Source organism: Trachypithecus francoisi, unplaced genomic scaffold, assembly GCF_009764315.1.
Source record: "Trachypithecus francoisi isolate TF-2019V2 unplaced genomic scaffold, Tfra_2.0 Contig01558, whole genome shotgun sequence".
NCBI lineage: Eukaryota > Metazoa > Chordata > Mammalia > Primates > Cercopithecidae > Trachypithecus > Trachypithecus francoisi.
The window spans coordinates 543,452-563,134 of NW_022681440.1; the positions used below are offsets into that span (position 1 = coordinate 543,452).

Genomic DNA, 19,683 nt, shown 5'->3' on the forward strand with positions numbered 1-19,683 from the left:
TTTCCCCATGATATTTTCTCCAGTATCTCTATGCCACTTAAGTAAATTTGCCTTTGTTCATAATTTGTTAGAACAAATATTTACTGAGCATCTACTATGAGCCAGATGTATGTTAGATGCTTACTGGAAACACAACCATAAATAAGACAGACGTGTAGCTGCTCTTAGAGTCTGCATTACAATAGAAAGACCAAATGCATGATTAGATACACAGACAGATAAAACAGTCAAATGAGCAAAATACGTTTTAATAGCACACACAGGAAAAAAGAGTTGAGACAGAGAATAACAAAGAGGGCTTGAACTGTGAACTGGGGACAGAGGAAGCTCTTCTGATAAAGTGACCTTGCAATGCAACATCTATAAAGGAGCTGACTACAAAACTCGGTTTAGAATCAGGAAGAGGGGGCAGAGTTCTCAGCACAGGCCAAGAACTAAAGGCAGAAAAGAGTGTGGCCTTGGGGACCTGGAAGCCCAGAGCATTTGGAAGATGCAAACAAGGGAGAGGGGAGCAGCTGACATTGGAAGGGAAGGGGACCATCATGCAGCACACTGGACCTGGGTCAGCAAACTTATGCAAAGGGGCAAGTAGTGAATGTCTGAGGCTTCGTGGGCCATAAGGTCTCTGCCACAGGATCCAAATCTACAGGTGTAGTACAGAGGCAGCCACTGACTACATCGTCAGATGAACATGGCTGTGTTCCAATAAAACGGTATTTATGGATACTAAAATTGAATTTTATATAATGTAAATATCATGAAATAGTAAACATTTGAATTTTTCTTCTTGTAACTTAAAAACCATTCTTAGCTCATGGGCCATTAAATAATAAACAGGATGGCAGGGTGGATTTGGCCGGGGGATGACAGTTTGCCATTCCCTACTATAGACTACTGAATTCTAAGCCATTTTATCAGAAGGATAAAGCTGATTTACGTGTTAAAGTGTTGCAAGTAGTTAGGCGTAAGCCCTGCAGGAGAGGGCTCTACCACCCACCAGGAATGTCGGGTGATAGCTCAACAATGATCGCATTGCCTCTCTAAAAGTGATAAATTGGCAGCCAGAGCCAGGGAGAGGCCATTTCCTGAGAGTCCACACCTGTTGCACCAAAGTGTTAATTTAATGCAGATGCCAGGGAGAGGCCATTTCCCGGGCATGCACATTAAGAGACAAAATGGTGGAGAAAAGGGAAGAAAACCTCAGATGGGCACCCATTACCACCTCCTAAACAAACTGCCTGCGCTCAATTCCCGCACTGTGCATGCGGGCACCCTAAGGGAAGAACTGTGGGAAAGGGCGAGCCTATACATTCCAGGATCAAGGTTAAACATCAAATTTGACCTCCGTGCCTGCTTGGGACTCTTCCAAGTGTACTTTCCTTTCTTTCTGTTCTGAAGCCTTTTAAATAAACTTCTGCTCCTGCTCTGACACTTGCTTTGGTCTCTTCTTCTGCCTTATGCCCCTCCGTGGAATTATTTCTTCTGAGGAGGTAAGAACCGAAGTTGCTGCAAACCCATACAGATTTGCTGCCAGTAACTTGGACACGTTCCACTGGTAACAAAAGGGGTTACATTTACTGATGTATAAGAAGCAAAATGACACAGATAGGCAGGAGGCTGCTACAGTAATTGAAGCAAGACACGATAGTTGTCTGGACTGTGAGTAACAGCAGAGATAAAGATCTATGAGCGATCTATTTTGAGATAAAAATCAATAAGCCATTTCAATGGACTCCATAAGAGGAGGAGGTAGAGAAAACAATGATGGCTGCCTGATACTGAGTGTTCCCCCATTCCCTCCCCAAAAAAAAGCAGAAAAAAAAAAAGAAACTTAAATAAAAGACACATATGACCTACATTCTCACCGATATGGAGATAACAGCACAAATTCAGATGACCTATAAGTAGAAAAATAATCCAAATTCCAACACAGCTGCAAGTCTACGGATGCAGAAAGTCGGGGAGAATAGGCTTACGACTCCATAAAAAGTAGCACAGCCTGGAGGACTTACATGAAGCACAGGTAATAGAAGTCTCAGAAAGAGGACACCCAGCACAACTGCCACAATGCAGAACCCATGCAGCTCACAGTACCCGCTCCAGGGAAGGGGCCTGAAATGGAGCAAGACTAGGACAGGCAGGCTCTGAAAAGCATCAGTTCTGGGGGGAGTAGCAGCCCTTGAACCAACGGCAGTGAAAAAAAGAAGAAACTAACAGAAAAACATTTAAGGATCCTACGGAAACAAAAGGCAAACGAGACACACGAGCCCCTCTCTTCTCCCTCCATCACAAGCATCACCTATAAAAGAAACTACGCAAGACAGCAGAACTGACAGAAGAGGATGCTCTGGCCACATACCCAGCCTATACAATGAATGGAAACAGACAGAAAAGACTACATCCATTTAAAAAATCTCTTTTAAAAAAACAAAGAAAAAGCAAATCATTTCAGCTGAGGAAAACCCATTACACCCCCTAAAATAAAAGCAAACACAAAACTGAAGAATATAACAAAACCCTTGAACTTGAATCAAATATTGTCTGCTGGGTGCAGTAGCTCACACCAGTAATCCCAACACTTTGAGAGGCTGGAGTGAGTGGATCACTTGAGCCCAGCCTGGGCTACATAGTGAGATCCCATCTCTATAAAAAAAATTCTTTAAGGCCGGGCGTGGTGGCTCACGCCTATAATCCCAGCACTTTGGGAGGCCAAGGCAGGTGGATCATGAGGTCAGGAGATCAAGACCATCCCAGCTAACACAGTAAAACCCCATCTCTACTAAAAATACAAAAAAAATTAGCTGGGCATGGTGGTGGGCACCTGTAGTTCCAGCTACTCGGGAGGCTGAAGCAGGAGAATGGCATGAACCCGGGAGGCGGAGCTTGCAGTAAGCCGAGATTGTGCCACTGCACTAGACCACAGAGCAAGACTCCATCTCAAAAAGAAAAAAGAAAAAAAAAATTTTAATGGCTGGGCATGGTGGCACATGCCTACAGTCCCAGTCACTCAGGAGGGCTGGGGTGAGAGGACTGATTGAGCCTTAGAGGTCCAGGCTACAGTAAGCTGCAACTGAGTCACTGCATTCCAGTCTGGGCAACAGAGCAAGACCCTGTCTCCAAAAACCCCCAAACCAGAGCAAGACCCTGTCTTCAAAAACACAAAAGCAAACACTGTCAAATGAGTATTTGGGGTAAAAATGTGTGTGTGTGTGTGTGTGTGTGTGTGTGTGTGTGTGTGTATAAAAGGGTCAAAGCGGCTGAAATAAAAGCTAAGCAGGCCCAATGTAAACATTATTGGAGTCCCAGAAGAAAAGCAAAACAATGAAACAGAATATTTGAATCTATAATCCAAGAAACTTTTGCAGAAATACAGACCTGAATCTGTTGAAAAGGTCAAGCCAGAACTGGAATGATCAATCCAAAACATATTACAGTAAAGCTATGAGTCTTAAAAAAAAAAAAACATCCTGGCCAGGCACTGTGGCTCACGCCTATAATCCCAGTACTTTGGGAGGCTGAGGCAGGCAGATCACGAGGTCAGAAGATCGAGACCATCCTGGCCAACATGGTGAAACCCCGTCTCCACTAAAAATACAAAAATTAGCTGGGCGTGGTGGCACGTGCCTGTGATCCCAGCTACTCGGGAGGCTGAGGCAGGAGAATCGCTGAACCAGGGAGTCGGAGGTTGCGGTGAGCACAGATCGCGACACTGCACTCCAGCCTGGCAACAGAGCAAGACTCCGTCTCAAAAAAGTAAAAAATAAAATAAAATAAAAAATATCCTTAAGGAGTCTCCAGGCAAAAAGTTCAAATAATTTTGAAGGGAAGAAGAATTAGACTGGCATCAGATGCTTCAAAAATAACATACTAAGTTCCATTTCTGTTTATTCCTAACAAACCAATATACAAATATAGGTGAACTATAAGCTATACGTCCTGGAAATACAGGAAAAATAAAATAAAACAAACCAACGATGTGAAAGCTTTGAAAGCTTGAGGGAAAAAAAAGAAAAAGAAAGAAGAGATAAATGTTAAAAGGAAGCAAAAGACTCTGGCATCACCACATTTTCTGTCTGTCCCCTAAAGGCAGCCACAGTCTCTGCGGGAGGTGGTGTGGCGCGGCAGGCACTCAAGCAGAAGCTCCGGCCTCCTTTCTCGTTGAAGAGACCAGACGAAGGAGACTGGGCACCTACGGCCACCAGAGAAATGAGGTAAGGACTCAGGAAGTAAGAGAACCAGAGGAGAAACCCCAAATTCTCAGTATGGAAGTTCAAGTCTCTGGCTGATCCCTGAACAACATGTGTTTGAGGTAAACACATCAGCTTGCACCTGAGGCTCAAAGAGCCCATCTCAGCAACTGCCCACATAATGACAGTGTGCATTTAACTTTAATGACAAGTCAACTGCTTGCTAAAACAAAAACGTCATGCTCTTTGCGACAATACAAAAGAATCCAGAGTCTACATGGTATTTACAATGTGCAAAATACAAGCTCAAATTATTTGCCATATGAAGAGCCAGAAAAATGTGACACATTATCAAAGAAAAACAAAAACAAAACAGATGCCAACCTCAAAATGATCAGACAAGGTCATTAAGACAACTATTTATAACCATACTCATCGAGGTAACAGAAAATACATTCACAACAAAAGGCAGGAAAAGCAAAGATGAGAAATCTCACATGAAAATGAAATTTTAAAAATGTATACAAAAACCAAGTAGAAATGTTAGAAATCAAAAATATCTGAAATAAAAGTACTAAGTAGCAGAATGGATTTGATGGAGAAAAACGTCAATGAACTTGAAAACAGATCAACCTGGGAAGAAAAAAAAATGACAACAATAATGAACAAGAAGGAGAGCACTATGGACAAATGCAAACATTTAAAAGGTATATTACATAGAAAGGATTGGCAAACTACCTGACTTACTGCCAGACTTGTAAGTAAAGTTTGCTGTCACACAGACACAGGCATTTGTTTACTTAATTTCTATTACTCCCTTCACACCACAAGAGAGCTGAGCTGTTGAGACCACATGGCCCGCAAAGCCTAAAATATTTACTATCTGTCCCTTCACAGAAAACTTTACCAATCCCTGGTATAGAGCTAATTCGAAAAAGACATACAGCTAATCAGAAAAAATGAGGAGGAAATGTGGCAGAAAAGATAGATGAAGAAATAATGGCCAAAAATGAATTATATGTAGAAACACAGATAAGTACACATTCAACAAGTTCTGTAAAATCTAAACAAAATAAATTTTATAAAACCATATCCAGACACTTAATTTCTGAAAGTGAAAGGTAATGAGAAAATATTGACAAAAGTCGGAGAAGGACACCTTTTTTTTTTTTTTTTTTTTTTTGAGACGGAGTCTCGCTCTGTCGCCCAGGCTGGAGTGCAGTGGCCGGATCTCAGCTCACTGCAAGCTCCGCCTCCCGGGTTCCCGCCATTCTCCTGCCTCAGCCTCCGGAGTAGCTGGGACTACAGGCGCCCGCCACCACGCCTGGCTAGTTTTTTGTATTTTTTTAGTAGAGACGGGGTTTCATCGTATTAGCCAGGATGGTCTCGATCTCCTGACCTCGTGATCCGCCCGTCTCGGCCTCCCAAAGTGCTGGGATTACAGGCTTGAGCCACCGCGCCCGGCCAGGACACCTTACTCTTGTTTTATCCCCCACTCTTGTTGCCCAGGCTGAAGTGCAATGGCGTGGTCTTGGCTCACTGCAACCTCTGTCTCCCAGGTTCAAGTGATTCTCCTGTCTCAACCTCCCGAGTAGCTGGGACTGCAGGCACATGCCACCACACCTGGCTAATTTTTGTATTTTTAATAGAGATAGGGTTTCACCATATTGATCAGGCTCATCTCACACTCCTGACCTCAGGTGATCCACCCCGCTCGGCGTCCCAAAGTGGTGGAATTTCAGTTGTGAGCCACCGCACCCGGCCTGTTCCAACAATTAAAAAGGAAAGATGACAACGTATATAACATGATCAAGTAGGATTTATCCTAGGACTGCAAGGTTGGTTCACCATACAAAATCCCTCAATTACACCACATTAATATAATGAAGGACAAAAATCACACGATGATCAATCATGCAGAAAAACATTTGACAACAATATCTAACTTTCTTTAATAATAACAAACAAACAAACAACCTGGAATAGAAGGGAATGTCCTCAGCCTGATAAAGGACATTTATACAAACCACAGTTACCATCATACTAAATAATGAAATACTGAAAGCTTTTCTCCAAAGAGAAAAGAGCAACAAGACAAGGATGTCTATTCTCACCACTTCTATTCAACACTGTGCTGGACGTTCTGGCCAGAACAAATAGGTAAAATAAAATAAAATAAAATAAAATAAAATAAAATAAAATGAAATGCAGCCAGACTAGAAATGAAGAAGTAAATCTATCTCAATTTACAAAATTATACAACATTGCATATAGAAAATCCTAAGGAACCCACAAATATAATTTAGAACTAATAAACAAGTTCAGCAAATTTGCAGGGTATAAGATCAATATACAAAAATCGGGCTGGGCGCGGTGGCTCAAGCCTGTAATCCCAGCACTTTGGGAGGCCGAGACGGGCGGATCACAAGGTCAGGAGATCGAGACCATCCTGGCGAACACAGTGAAACCCCGTCTCTACTAAATATACAAAAAACTAGCCGGGCGAGGTGGCGGGCGCCTGTAGTCCCAGCTACTTGGGAGGCTGAGGCAGGAGAATGGCGGGAACCCGGGAGACGGAGCTTGCAGTGAGCTGAGATCTGGCCACTGCACTCCAGCCTGGGCGACAGAGCAAGACTCCGTCTCAAAAAAAAAAAAAAAAAAAAAAAAAAAAAATCACCTGCATTTCTATACACTAACAGCTAACAACTTAAAAAAATTAAGAAAACAATTTCATTCACATGAAAATGAACAAAAAAGTCAGGAATAAATTTAACCCAGGGGGTATAAAACCTGTACACTGAAAACTAGAAAGTATCACTGAAGGAAATTTGAGACATGAAAAAGAAACACATCCCATTTTCATGGACTAGAAGATTAAATATTATAAACAGACCAACACTTCCCTAATTAGAGATGCAATACAATCCTACCAAATCCCAGCTACCTTTTTTGTTTTTGAATAAACTGACAAGCTGATCATAAAATTCATATAGAAATGCAAGGAACCCAAACAAGACAGCCAAACAATCTCAGCAAGGAACCCAAATCAAAATAGCCAAACAATCTTGAAAATGAAAAACAAAGTTACAGAACTCATACTCCCCAATTTCAAAACTTACTACAAATTCACTGTAATCAAAACTGTGTGCGCCATGCACGGTGGCTCACGCCTGTAATCCTAGCACTTTGGGAGGCTGAGGCAGGTGGATCACCTGAGGTCAGAAGTTTGAGTCCAGCCTGGCCAACATGACGAAATCCCGTCTCTACTAAAAATACAAAAATTAGCCAGGCATGGTGGTGCGTGCCTGTAATCCCAGCTACTCGGGAGGCTAAGGCAGGAGAATCACTTGAGCCCAAGAGGCGAAGGTTGAGATGAATCCCAGCTACTTGGGAGGCTAAGAATGACTCGAGCCTAGGAGGCAGAGGCTGCGGTGACCCAAGATCTAGCCACTGCACTCCAGCCTCAATGACAGAGCAAGACTTGGTGTCAAGAAAAAAAAAAAAAAGAAGATACCAACCCTGTGGACACCTTGATATTGGACTTCTGGCCTCCAGATTGTGAGAAAGTCCATTTCTGTTGTTCAAGCTACCCAGTCTGTGGTCCTTTGTTACAGCAGCACTCACTGACTAACACAATCTGCTTCATCACATTCCCTCGTTTCCTAAGTCTGCCTTGCATACCCGGCTTCAGGACCTGCAGGCTCCTTCTCCCCCTAGGCAGAGTTAGGTATTATAGTACACCCATTTTTGAACTGCAGACATTGAGGTTGGAGGATGTCAAATTACTTGGTGAGGTAAGAGGCAGAGAAAAGATGAAAATCAAACTTTATCTGGTTCTGCGATCTGTGCAAAATATCTCCACACATTTTAATACTAGATACTTAAGGAAAAAAAGTAAGAGAGAAGCGGCTTACTTTTCAACCCAGAGGACTGAAACGAGCTTTATGCCTCTCTTCTGAGCTTTGTCCCAAGTGCTCTGGTAGCCATCTTTGAAGACAACGTGAGTTACTTGTTTGTTAAAAGTTTTTGAAACCTGTAGACAAAATGCAGAAAACAAAATGTACATTACTGTTCATTCACAACTTCTTAAGTACAATTGATCAAAAAACCTCTACCCCAGCAATTCTGTTTCTCAGAATCTGACAGAGAAACACTCGAAGGAATGCATAACGCTGCTTAAAACATATCTGTTCCAGTTAGCACAGTGAATCATACACACAAGTTCATGTCTACTCCCTCTAAAAAACCCTCTGAAGTGTTACTGAAAGAATAAAGAGTTGGAGCTCTGCAAGGCTAAAGAGAACAGAAGAGTAAATGTGGCCATGAGAAGGCACCACATTTTTAGAAGATGGAAAGAGTCAGATAATAATAGACATTTCAGAAAAGCTTTCTACATCAAAAAAATAAAACCAAATGAAATTCAGAGGCAACAGAGAAAACAGAACACATATTTAACCAAAATTAAGAACACTTAATATCTTAAGATACTGTATTCATGGCCAGGCACGGTGGCTCATGCCTGTCATCCCAGCACTTTGGGAGGCCGAGGTGGGTGGATCACCTGAGGTCAGGAGTTCAGGATTTCGAGACCAGCCTAGCCAACCTGGTGAAACCCTGTCTGTACTAAAAATACAAAAATTATCTGGGCATGGTGGCAGGTGCCTGTAATCTTAAATGCATAAATACAAAGTAAGAAGGTCGAAAATCAGTGCAATCATTCAAAAAGTTGGAAAAATTCAGCTAATTAAAACCAAAGGAAACTGGGTGTGGTGGTTCACACCTGTAATCCTAGCACTTTGGGAGGCTGAGGCAGGTAGATCATGAAGTCAAAAATTTGAGACCCGCCTGGCCAAATGGCAAAACCCTGTCTCTACTAAAAATACAAACATTAGCTAGGCATGGTGGTTCGTGCCTGTAGTCCCAGCAACTCGGGAGGCTGAGGCAGGAGAATCACTTGAACCCGGAAGGTGGCGGTTGCAGTGAGCCAAGATTGCGCACCATTGTGCTCCAGCCTGGGTAACAGAGCAAGACTCCATCTCAAAAAAAAAAAAAAGAGATACTGTATTCATGCAACATGATCAGAAGATTATTTGTTAATAGGACCCTAAAGAGCTCTTGGAAATTAAGAAAAGATGACATAAGTAATAAAATTTTCTACAGAAATAACAGTCAATGAAGTTGAGAAAAGCTCACTGGTAGTAGAACAAAAGAACCAGAAGACGGACACAACAAGAGACAAAAGGCAAGAACGTCAGGAGCTCAGACCAGGAGATCCAACAGCCAATCAACAGAAGTTAAAGAAATACAGGAATACACAAAATGGAGACAATATTATTAAAGACATAATCAAAGAAAAGTTTCTCAAACTAAAGGATATGCATTCTAGATCAAAAGAATCCCCCACAAAGGCCCAGCACAAGAATGAAAACAGCACTACACCAAGCTTATCACAGAATTCCAGCATGGCTGGCAAAAGGGAAAAATATTAAAAGAGTAGGTAATCAAGGTGAAGAGGATGGAGACACATTACATGCAAACAATGATAAGTGGCAGCTGAATCAGGCTTATCAACATCTGTCTGGAAGTGAGAAAATAACGGGAAATATCTTCAAAGAAAAACAATATTTGTGCTAGCATTTTTAGTCAGCTAAAATATTAGTCAAAGGTAACAGTATAATAAAAGCATGCTCAGACACTCATGGTGTCAAAATTTTACCTTTTATGTATCCTTCCCAGAAGCAGAACTCATCTGCATAATTTTTTATAGCATTCAATTGTACTGAAGTAATATATGTACACTGATTGGAAATATGAAGGCAAATACCAAAAGAAACAGATGATTTGAAAGTAACTGTCTTTGAAAAATGGAAAAGGAAACGTACTGCAAAGGGTTGCTCGTTTCTCTTTGTGTTCATTGTGAATTTCACGGCACTGCCCATTAGTCTTTTTAAACAATAAATATGTATTGCTTTTATAACTCTCTGTCTCTCTCAATCTCCACATCCCTACCAAGTCCATGGGAGCTATCAAGGCAACTAAGAATTACTGGGCTGAGATTCTAGATTAACACTGATACCTAGAGATGAGTCTAGCATTTGAGGCCATTTCCCCACAAGGCTTTTATCAAATTTAGCAAACACTAAACAGGACAAAAATTGAGAAGCCTCAAACGGAGAAGGGGGTCTGATAAAAACCCTCTTTGGGCTGAGACCCAAAGAGCTGCATCTAGATTAAGGGTGAATCAGAAGTTACAATGACCCTCACAGGCCTGTAGTCTAGTTTTATATCATCTCAAATCCTGAAATTGGCTTAAGATAATCCTGGATTATGATACTACAAATACCCAAATCTGTTACAACATTAACGACTGTTGAATCTATATTCACTATTCTTTCAACTTTGCTTGCCAAGTTTTGAAATAAAAGGTGAAACCAAAAAGATCCAAAAGACCTAAGATCTTAACGCTACCCTCAAAACACCTTGTCAGCTCACTTGTCTAATGGCTTTTTCTCATTCACAGTAACTCTTCCTCATCCCAGGTAAACGTTAGGCATGAGAAGACGCAGACTCTCTCAGCTTCCTACATTCCGGTGTGTCACAGTAGGCATGTCTCCCCTCCTGCAGTGCAGGCCCTGCTACTATATTCGGATTCCTCTGCACTGACCTCTTACTCAAGACAGGCATTAGGGAGGTCAAACAAGGCTCTTAGGGTAAAAAAATTTAGTAGCACCCACTCTTTGCCTGGTGGTGAGTGCCTCTTAAGTTTTAGACCCACGGCAGCTCTCTTGCCCCACCCCAACCTAGCCCTACCTTCGGTTATCTTTTCTCCCATTTTTAATGGATCTCTTTCACTCAGCCTATCAGTCAGCCCCTCCCAAATGCCAGAAAAGGACATAAACAGACTTTTTTCATAGCTAAACTCCCTGTAAGAGTATATTAGCTCCCCCTTATCCACGAGGGTTAAGTTCTAAGACACGCCCGCCCGCCCCCCACCCCTCCCAGTGGATGCCTGAATCCTGAGCTAGTACTGAACCGGTTAGTACTGTTTTTTCCTATACATACATATACAATGAAGTTTTATTTACAAATTAGGCACAGATTAACAATAATAACAAAATAGGGTAATTGTAACAATGTATTGTAATAAAAATTATCACACACTGTGGCTATAACTTTGGCAGTTTGGTGTGACTGCAACAACACTAGCATAGTTCTTCACAATTTCAAGATTAGAAGATTTGTTCTCACTGTAGATCTTAGCAACTTTAGCATTCAATTTTTTTCCTTTCCTTAAAGTGGAGAACTTTCACCTTTTCATTTAAAACACCTTAAGGCTTCTCTGGCATATCTGAATTGCCAGCATCACCACTCTTGCACTTTAAGGCTGAAAATTAGGTCTGCCAAATTTAATTTGCCTTGCTTGCTTTTGGTCACTTGCTTTTTATAATTTATTTATTTATTCGTATATAGCTGCAAGTCATGATGCTAAATGCTGTAACAACCTTCACTGGCTTCCTTGTAACACTTCTGGTGGATATGTCACCATGGTAACCATTGCTTAAGTTACTTTTCAGGAATTTGGGGCAGCACCTCTACAGTTCAAACAGGCTGCAACCACCAACTCTTCAACCAGGCCTGTGCAAATGCCCAAGAAGTGACCTTTTGACATCAGGCCAAAATCTTCACCCTCGGATCCTACTAGTGACTGCTTGGTTTTTTTTGGTTTTTGGAGACAAGAGTCTTACTCTGTCACCCAGGCTGGAGTGCACTGGTGCAATCTCAGCTCAAGGCAACCTCCGCCTCCCAGGTTCAAACGATTCTCCTGCCTCAGCCTCCCAAATAGCTGAGACTACAGTGTGTGCCACCACACCCAGCTAATTTTTTTGTATTTTTAGTAGAGATGGGGCTTCACTATGTTGGCCAGGCTGGTCTCGAACTCCTGACCTCAGGTGATCCACCCGCCTCAGCCTCCTAATAATGCCTGTTTTTTAAACATGCATCCCATGAACCCCAACTACACTTGTGCAGATCAAGTACTCCATTTTTCCCCACAGCTTAGATCACCCCACTTCCCTAACTGATAAATATCCCTAAGCCTTATCTTTGGGAATGAAGATTTGAGTACTCTTCTGCCTCCTAGCTGGGCTTCTCTGTGAATGAATCTTTTCTCTTTTGTAAAACCCGTCATCACAGTGATTGGTTTAGTGTGCATGGGCAAAAGATACCTATTCGGTATCAAGGACATTATTAAGTCAAATAAAGGCTACTTGAACACAAGCACTATGTGATAGTAAATCTGATAACACAGATGGCTATACTAAGAAAACTTGAATAAGGCAAATTGTTTGCTATCTCCATTTCCTCATATCTCAATGATTCCTGCCCATTTCACTGAAAACTGCACTAACTTCAGCAATGACCTTACAGTGTTCAAATCCAAAGTACATTTGCCCATCCTATCTTTCTTGAACTATCTGTAGTTTTTAAAAATTCTATCTTTAAAATTACTCCCTCTGAGCTCTGAAAGGCAATTAAAAAACTACTCCTGGTCATGCTCGCTGGCTCACACCTGTAATCCCAGCACTTTGGGAGCCTGAGGTGGGCAGATCACGAGATCAGGAGATCGAGACCATTCTGGCCAACATGGTGAAACCCCGTCTTTACTAAAAATACAAAAAAAAAAAAAAAATATCTGGGACTACAGGTGTGTGCCTGTAGTCCCAGATACTTGAGAGGCTGAGGCAGGAGAATCGCTTGAACCCAGGAAGCAGAGGTTGCAGTGAGCCAAGATCGCATCACTGCACTCCAGCCTGGCGAGAGAGCGAGAGACTCCAAGACTCCATCACAAAAAAAAAAAAAATTACTCCCTCTTTTGACTTCCACACTTGCTTTTCTCCTTCTCCTGGCATTCTTCTCTCCCTGTCACTGGGTCCCTGCTCCCATCGCCTGTCCTTGAATACTGAACAATGCTCCTCCCATCACCACTCTTCATCCTAACCATGCCTGACATGGGATGACGTCCAGACCTGTGACTTTACATGACCCCTATAGTCCTGACCCCCCAAATCATCATCTCTAGCCTTGAACACTCCAAGTTCCAGACTTGTATATCCAAATGTCTAATAGATATTTTCAATATGCCCAAATTTACAACTTTTCCCTTAGAAACCTGTTCCTTTTCCTGTATTCCTCACTTTGCTTAATAGCACTATGCATCCAAGTAACCAGTGTAAGAATCAAGCGTTTCATCCTAGATTCCTCCTCCTCACTCAATGCCCACAGGCCCAACTGTTCTGTAAGTCCTACTGTTCTAAATTCTTCACAGTTTGGCTCTTTTTTCTCCCACCACTTACCCATTGCTTTGCCTGTATTCTAAGTAATAACTCCCAAAATAAGAAAATGCAAATGTAACCTTTTACCTATCAGAAGACTGTCATATGAATCAACAGCAAAATAAATGTCTTACCTTTGCCCCCATATCCACAAGCTGTGTTGTAAATGTCTTTGAATAATTTTCCGTTCCATTGGATGACCACACTTCAACATAGGCCACTACATCTGAAAACAAGATATGAACATGAAATATACATTTGTAATTCCAGCATCCCCTGCCCAATAGATTTTGTTCCATTTATGTTTAAGAGTAAACCGAGGCCAGCACGGTGGCTCACGCCTGTAATCCCAGCACTTTGGGGGGCGGAGGCAGGTAGATCCACGAAGTCAGGGGTTTGAGACCAGCCAGGCCAACATGGTGAAAAAAACTCGTCTCTACTAAAAGATACAAAAAATTAGCTGGGAATGGTGGTGGGCGCCTGTAATCCCAGCTACTGGGAGGCTGAGGCAGGAGAATCACTAGAACTCGGGAGGCGGAAGTTGCTGTGAGCCGAGATTACACCACTGCACTCCAGCCTGGGTGACAGGGCAAGACTCTGTCTCAAAAAATAAAAAATTAAAAAAAAAAGAGTAAACCAAAAATTTATTCTACTGGCCAGGTGTGGTGGCTCATGCTGTAATTCCAGCACTTTGGAAGGCCAGGGCAGTGGGATCACTTGGGCACAGAAGTTTGAGACCAGCCTGGGCAACACAGTGAAACCCTGTCTCTACAATTTTTTTTTTTTTTAATTAGCCAGGAATGCTGGCGAGTGGCTGTAGTTCCAGCTACTGGGTGGGAAATGGGGTGGGGAGGGTGGAGAAGCTGAGGTGGGAGAATTTCTCAAGCCCAGGAGGTAGAAGCTGAGTTATGAACACACCATTGCACTCCAGCCTGGGCAATAGAGCAAGACCTTGCCTCAAAAGTAAGAAAAGTAAATTAAGTTTATTCTACTGGCTGAGCAAAGTAGCTCATGCCTGTAATCCCAGCACTTTGGAAGGTGTTGGCAGGAGGATGGCTTGAGGCTGGGAATTCAAGACCAGCCTAGGCAACATAGTGAGACCCTGGCTCTACAAAAAAATAATAAATTAAAAAATGAAAATAAAAATAACCAGGCATGGTAGTGCCTGTAGTCCCAAGTTACTTAGGAGGCTGTAGCAGAATTGCTTGAGCTATTATGTGATCACGTCACTGCACTCCAGCCTGGGCAACAAAGTAAGACTCTGTCTCATAAATAAATTTCTACTAAAAGCCTTTTCAAAATAGCTTCAGGGAATTTATTAAAATTTTAAGCAAAGAAAACTGTACTTGTACAATACATGACAGTTTACATTCCTAAAATTAGATGCTTTCCCCAAATTCTTAGGCTTAATTTTTCTAGTGCAGAAGTCTGTTTTCTGTAAAGGGACAGATGGTAAATATTTTAGGCTTGGTGGCCAATACAGTATTTGTCACAACTACTCAACTTCATGGTGTGGCACAAACATAACCATAGGTAATATATTAATGGGCCAGCCTGTGCTCCAATAAAACTTTATTTATGGAGAAGAAAATGTGAATGTGATATAATTTTTCATTTGTCCTTCTTTTTTCAAAATCACTTAAAAATGTAAAAGACATTCTTAGCTTGTAGACCCTACAAAAACAGGCAGCAGGCCAGATATGGCCTGGGGGCCATAGTCTGTGGACCCCTGTTCTAGTTGGATAGCCTCTTCTCAAAACCTGATGGTTAAAAGAATTTTCCAGGTGTGCCATTGGTCAATGATTGCGGGTAACGCTAAAGGAAAACCAGGTTAATTTAACAAAATACTAACATTAGAAAAATAACCACATCTAATTATAGAGTTTGTATAAAGCCTCTAGTCTTTTCTTTTGGCTATGAGGTTTTATGACTCCAGGCCCCACAATACAGGCCCCTTTTTGTCCCACGGCCAAACTCTACAAGACAGGTGTCCTCTATTCCCCTCTCCAGGGCTCTTCCAGGTGCATAGCAGGCGGGACAGGGTGCGGTATCATATACTGGTTGGGGCAGCAGCTCCGGTCTAAGGCTCTGTCAACACTGACTAGCCACACACCGGGGGAGAGGCACCTAAACGCCCCATGCCTTAGTTTCCACCTGTAATACGAGGTAAGAGAGTTGATACAGCGGTTAAAAAATCAGACAATACCACACTAGCCTAAGCACAGCGCCTGGCACAAGAGGACTCCGCAGTAAAAGGCGGCTCCTATTATTGGAACAATTAGCATAGAAACTCCAGGTGGGCCTCAGAGGGGGTAGAGCAGGACCAGACCCAGGAGGACCCTACACCAACTTCCGGAGGGCCTGTTAGCTCCGGGTCCAGGGACTAAGGCAGCAGGGGTGAGAGCAGGTAGGGGGAGGGCGGGATCTGGGCGACAGGCAGCATGGGGGAGAGAGCAGGCAGCGGGGGATTGAGGGGAACTAGCAGCACGGGGGAGGCAACAGGCAGCCGGGTGTTTTGGGGGAACAGGGAGCATACGGAAGGAAGCAGGCAGTCGGTGGTCTGGGGAGACAGGGAGCACGGGAGAGGAAGCAGGCAGCTGGGGGTTTGGGGGCGACAGGCAGCGGGGGAGAGAGCAGCAGGCAGCCGGGGAGGCAGGAGGCGGCAGGGGATCTGGGAGGGGACAGACAGCGAGGGAGGGGCGAGCGGGGCTGCTCCCACGGGACCCCCCCGAGTGCGCCCGCCACCAGGGGTGCCAGTCCTCAAATTCCCCCGCTGCTGGCGCAGGAAGCAGGAAGTCCCTCACCTTTCAGGATGGGGGCCGCCATGACAGACGGCGGGATCCGGCGGGCTGGACCGCGCGGTGCTGGAGAGCCTGGCGACGCGGACGGGCACTGGGCATGCGCGCGGCGAGCGCGTCCCTCTCACCGCGCTTGGCTGATTCCGCGCTTCCGGGATTTCTCTGTAGCTGAGGCGGGAGGGAGTTGAGACCCCGGTGAGGGGGCCGCGCCTCCGGCTACGGTGCCGTGGTTTTTTCTCTCCTTCTGGGAGTAACGAGCACGACGGCCCCTCACCTCTGAATTAGCCTTCTATTTCCATTTGCGACTTAGAAGCTTCCCAGCGCCTCATCTGTGCTCACCTGAGCTGAGGATCAGGAATGGGAGGGGGCACAGTCATTGCCTCGCGGGCGCGGCGGGACCCCCGCGGACGGCTTTGTGCGGACTTTCGGCACCGTTATCCCCCCCGCCGCCAGCCCTACACCACCTGGGGCCGGCGCGCCACGTTACTGTTCGGGGCCCGACCCACTGCCCTGCCTGCTCCGGGGACCCGGACCGCCGATCCCGGGGATGGGGGACTCCGAGACTCAGACCCTACGGACGGGACCCTGAGACCTCAGACCCCACGCGAGGACCCCGAGGCTTCAGACCCCCACAGGCTGACCCCGAGATCTCAGACCCCCGCAGGAGGATCTCGAGAGCTCAGGTCCCCAGTGGGGGAGTGAATGAGACTTCGGATCCCTGAGGCAGCAAATCCCTGTGGGGCATCCCAGGAGTCACATCACCTCGGGGTGACCCCAGACCTCACATTCAGGCAACCCCCAGGCCGCCGATCGGCCGGGCACTACCCACTATCCCGGCGACCCCCCTGGAGCTCAAAGGCTTGGCCCTCCACCTGCTCTGCCCCGCCTGCTCCCAGGCTCAAAACTCCCGCGCACGGATCCCCGTCCCGGAAGCAACCAGGTTCACGGGAGGTTACCTGGCTAGTCCAAGGTGATACAGCTGGTAACTGTCGAAGATGTTGGTATTGAAACTCATGTACTTTTAGTTCTTTCTATTGAATCTAGAGGTAGAATATATGTACAAGAATATCAACTACCATCTACTCAGGTCCCCGTTTCATCTGTTTATTCATTCACTCAGCTGTTAATAGGATCCAGTGAGCCCTCTGTGGTTCTGAAGAATTGCCTTGAGTATATGCAGCCTCAAAAAACTCACTTCCTAGGCTCAGTCTTTGATCAATATTTATCATTATCACAAGTTATTGCTCTAATAAGCTCTACTCTGGAGACATGGTGTTATGGTTTACTTGGGAGTGTGAGTTCTGGTCATCATTGAAGACTCACGTACTTTTACTGAGAAAGTGATATTGATCTCTGTAGATTTAAAATAAATGATATGATGAAGTATATAAACCAATTACTTTTAGTCAAGGTGGTAAAAAAAGTTTAGTATTTGATAGATTTTTCAGCTCCACTATCACAAATATTTTCTCCTAGGATTTCTTCCAGAAATATTACTGTTTTGGGTTGTATATTCGGTCTAGGAGCTACTTTTTTTTTTTTTTTTTTTTTTTTCAGGCAGGGTCTCACTCTGTTGCCCAGGCTGGAATGTAGTGGTGTGATCTCAGCTCACTGTAGCCTCAACCTCCTGGGCTCAAAGGATAAGATCTACTATTAATTAATTTTTGTATACGGTATGGGATAGCGACCAAAGTTCATTTTTTTGCATGTATACATATCCAAATGTTCCAGCATCATTTGTTAAAAAGTTCTTTTTGTCTCTACTGCATTTCCTTTGTGCTTACGTCGAAATCTGTGTCGCATATTGATGTGTTTCGTTTTAGGCTTCCTATTCTGTTCCATTGAGCTATTTGTCTTTTTGCCGCCAGCACTATGCTGTTTTAATTATTGTAGCTATATAAATAAGTGATGAAATAAGGTAGTTTATGTCCTACAACTTTGTCTTCATTTTTCAAGCTTATTTTGTATCTTCTAGATTCTTCAGATTTCCTTGTATATCTTAGAGTTGTCTTGTCATTTTGCATAAAAAAAAGACTGCTGGGATTGTGTTTACAGATCAATTTGGGGAGAATTGACATTTTAACCGTATTGAATCTTCTGACCCATTCACATTTAGGTCTTTTAAAATTTCTCTGGCCGGACGCGGTGGCTCACGCCTGTAATCCCAGCACTTTGGGAGACCGAGGTGGGCGGATCACGAGGTCAGGAGATCGAGGCCATCCTGCCTAACACGGTGAAACACCGTCTCTACTAAAAATACAAAAAAATTAGCCAGGTGCAGTGGCGGGCGTCTGTAGTCCCAGCTACCCGGGAGGCTGAGGCAGGAGAATGGTGTGAACCTGGGAGGCGGAGCTTGCAGTGAGCAGAGATCCCGCCACTGCACTCCACCCGGGGCAACAGAGTGAGACTCCATCTCAAAAACAAACAAACAAACAAAAAAACTCTTATAACTTTTGTTAGATTTTAACCTAAGTATTTTTTATTTTTTTATTTTTATTTTTTGAGACAGGATCTCACTCTGTCACCCAGGCTGGAGTGCAATGGTGTGATCATGGCTCACTGCAGCCTCGACCCTCCTGGGCTCAAGCTATCCTCCCACCTCAGCCTCCTGAGTAGCTGGGACTACAGGTACACACGACCATGCCCAGTTAATTTTTTAAATTCTTTTTAGAGACGGAGTCCCACCATGCTGCCCAGGCTGGTCTCGAACTCCTGCGCTCAAGCAGTCCTCCTGCCTCAGCTTCCCAAGGTGTAGGGATTACAGGCGTGAGCCACTGTGCAAGGCCTTGTATTTTTTGATAATATTGTAAATGGTGATTTTTTTCAATTTTGTTTCTGATTGTTGCTAATATATGGAAATACAGTTGATATCTGCAATTCATCTTATGTCCTGAAAACTTGCTAAATTTGCTTAATAATTTTTTTACATTCAAAATGATGTTTTACAGGTAGTCATATTGTCTATGTTGGAAGGAAAGCTTTTCCTTGTTCAATGTGGGTCCTGTGTTTAAGGACCTGCAAATTAACTGACAACAATAAGTTAACAGGAGAAAAGACAAGGTTTAGAGTAACTCACTAAATAGAAATAAAGCTTTATAGATCCACTTAACAAAATGTGTTGGGAGATTTTGGAGTTTCAGTAGGAAGTTGTGGAAGGTTCTTTTGGGCTTTTGGATGCTTACAAGAATGGGCAATCTGTCTCTACGGTAGTGGAATCCCCAGGAAACTTCCTCAGAGGGAGGCCAATGGCACCTGTATTTTCTGGAGGCTCTGCTTTAGTGAAATAAGGGAAGTTCAAATAAAATTTCTTGCTGCATCTTTCTTAGGTCAAATATTTTCACAGTAAAATAATCTTTATACCAACTT

At 43.7% G+C, this 19,683-nt stretch overlaps 2 protein-coding genes across 3 annotated transcripts in view; one reads left to right on the forward strand and one right to left on the reverse strand.

Moving 5' to 3' along the window:
* MCPH1 (microcephalin 1) overlaps positions 1–16,451 on the reverse strand; it is a 246,982-nt gene extending 230,531 nt beyond the window's left edge. The window contains exons 1-3 of one of the 2 annotated variants that reach the window (XM_033177581.1): positions 16,324–16,451; positions 13,654–13,745; positions 8,102–8,220 (exon numbers count right to left, since the gene is read on the reverse strand). In XM_033177581.1, the coding sequence (XP_033033472.1) occupies positions 8,102–8,220; positions 13,654–13,745; positions 16,324–16,345 (233 nt within the window). In that variant the 5' untranslated portion in view covers positions 16,346–16,451. The remainder of the gene's footprint in view (positions 1–8,101; positions 8,221–13,653; positions 13,746–16,323) is intronic. The other variant, XM_033177588.1, reaches the window with a different exon arrangement.
* A 21-nt stretch (positions 16,452–16,472) lies between these two features.
* On the forward strand, positions 16,473–18,078 carry LOC117063731. Its single transcript, XM_033177613.1, has one exon. The coding sequence runs from the start codon at positions 16,675–16,677 to the stop codon at positions 17,017–17,019; it is 345 nt and encodes a 114-aa protein (XP_033033504.1). The 5' UTR covers positions 16,473–16,674; the 3' UTR covers positions 17,020–18,078.
* The last annotated feature ends 1,605 nt before the right edge of the window (positions 18,079–19,683 follow it).

Excerpts from the sequence above, each read along its gene's own strand:
- LOC117063731 (XM_033177613.1), top strand. The coding sequence starts at position 16,675 with ATGGGAGGGGGCACAGTCATTGCCTCGCGGGCGCGGCGGGACCCCCGC.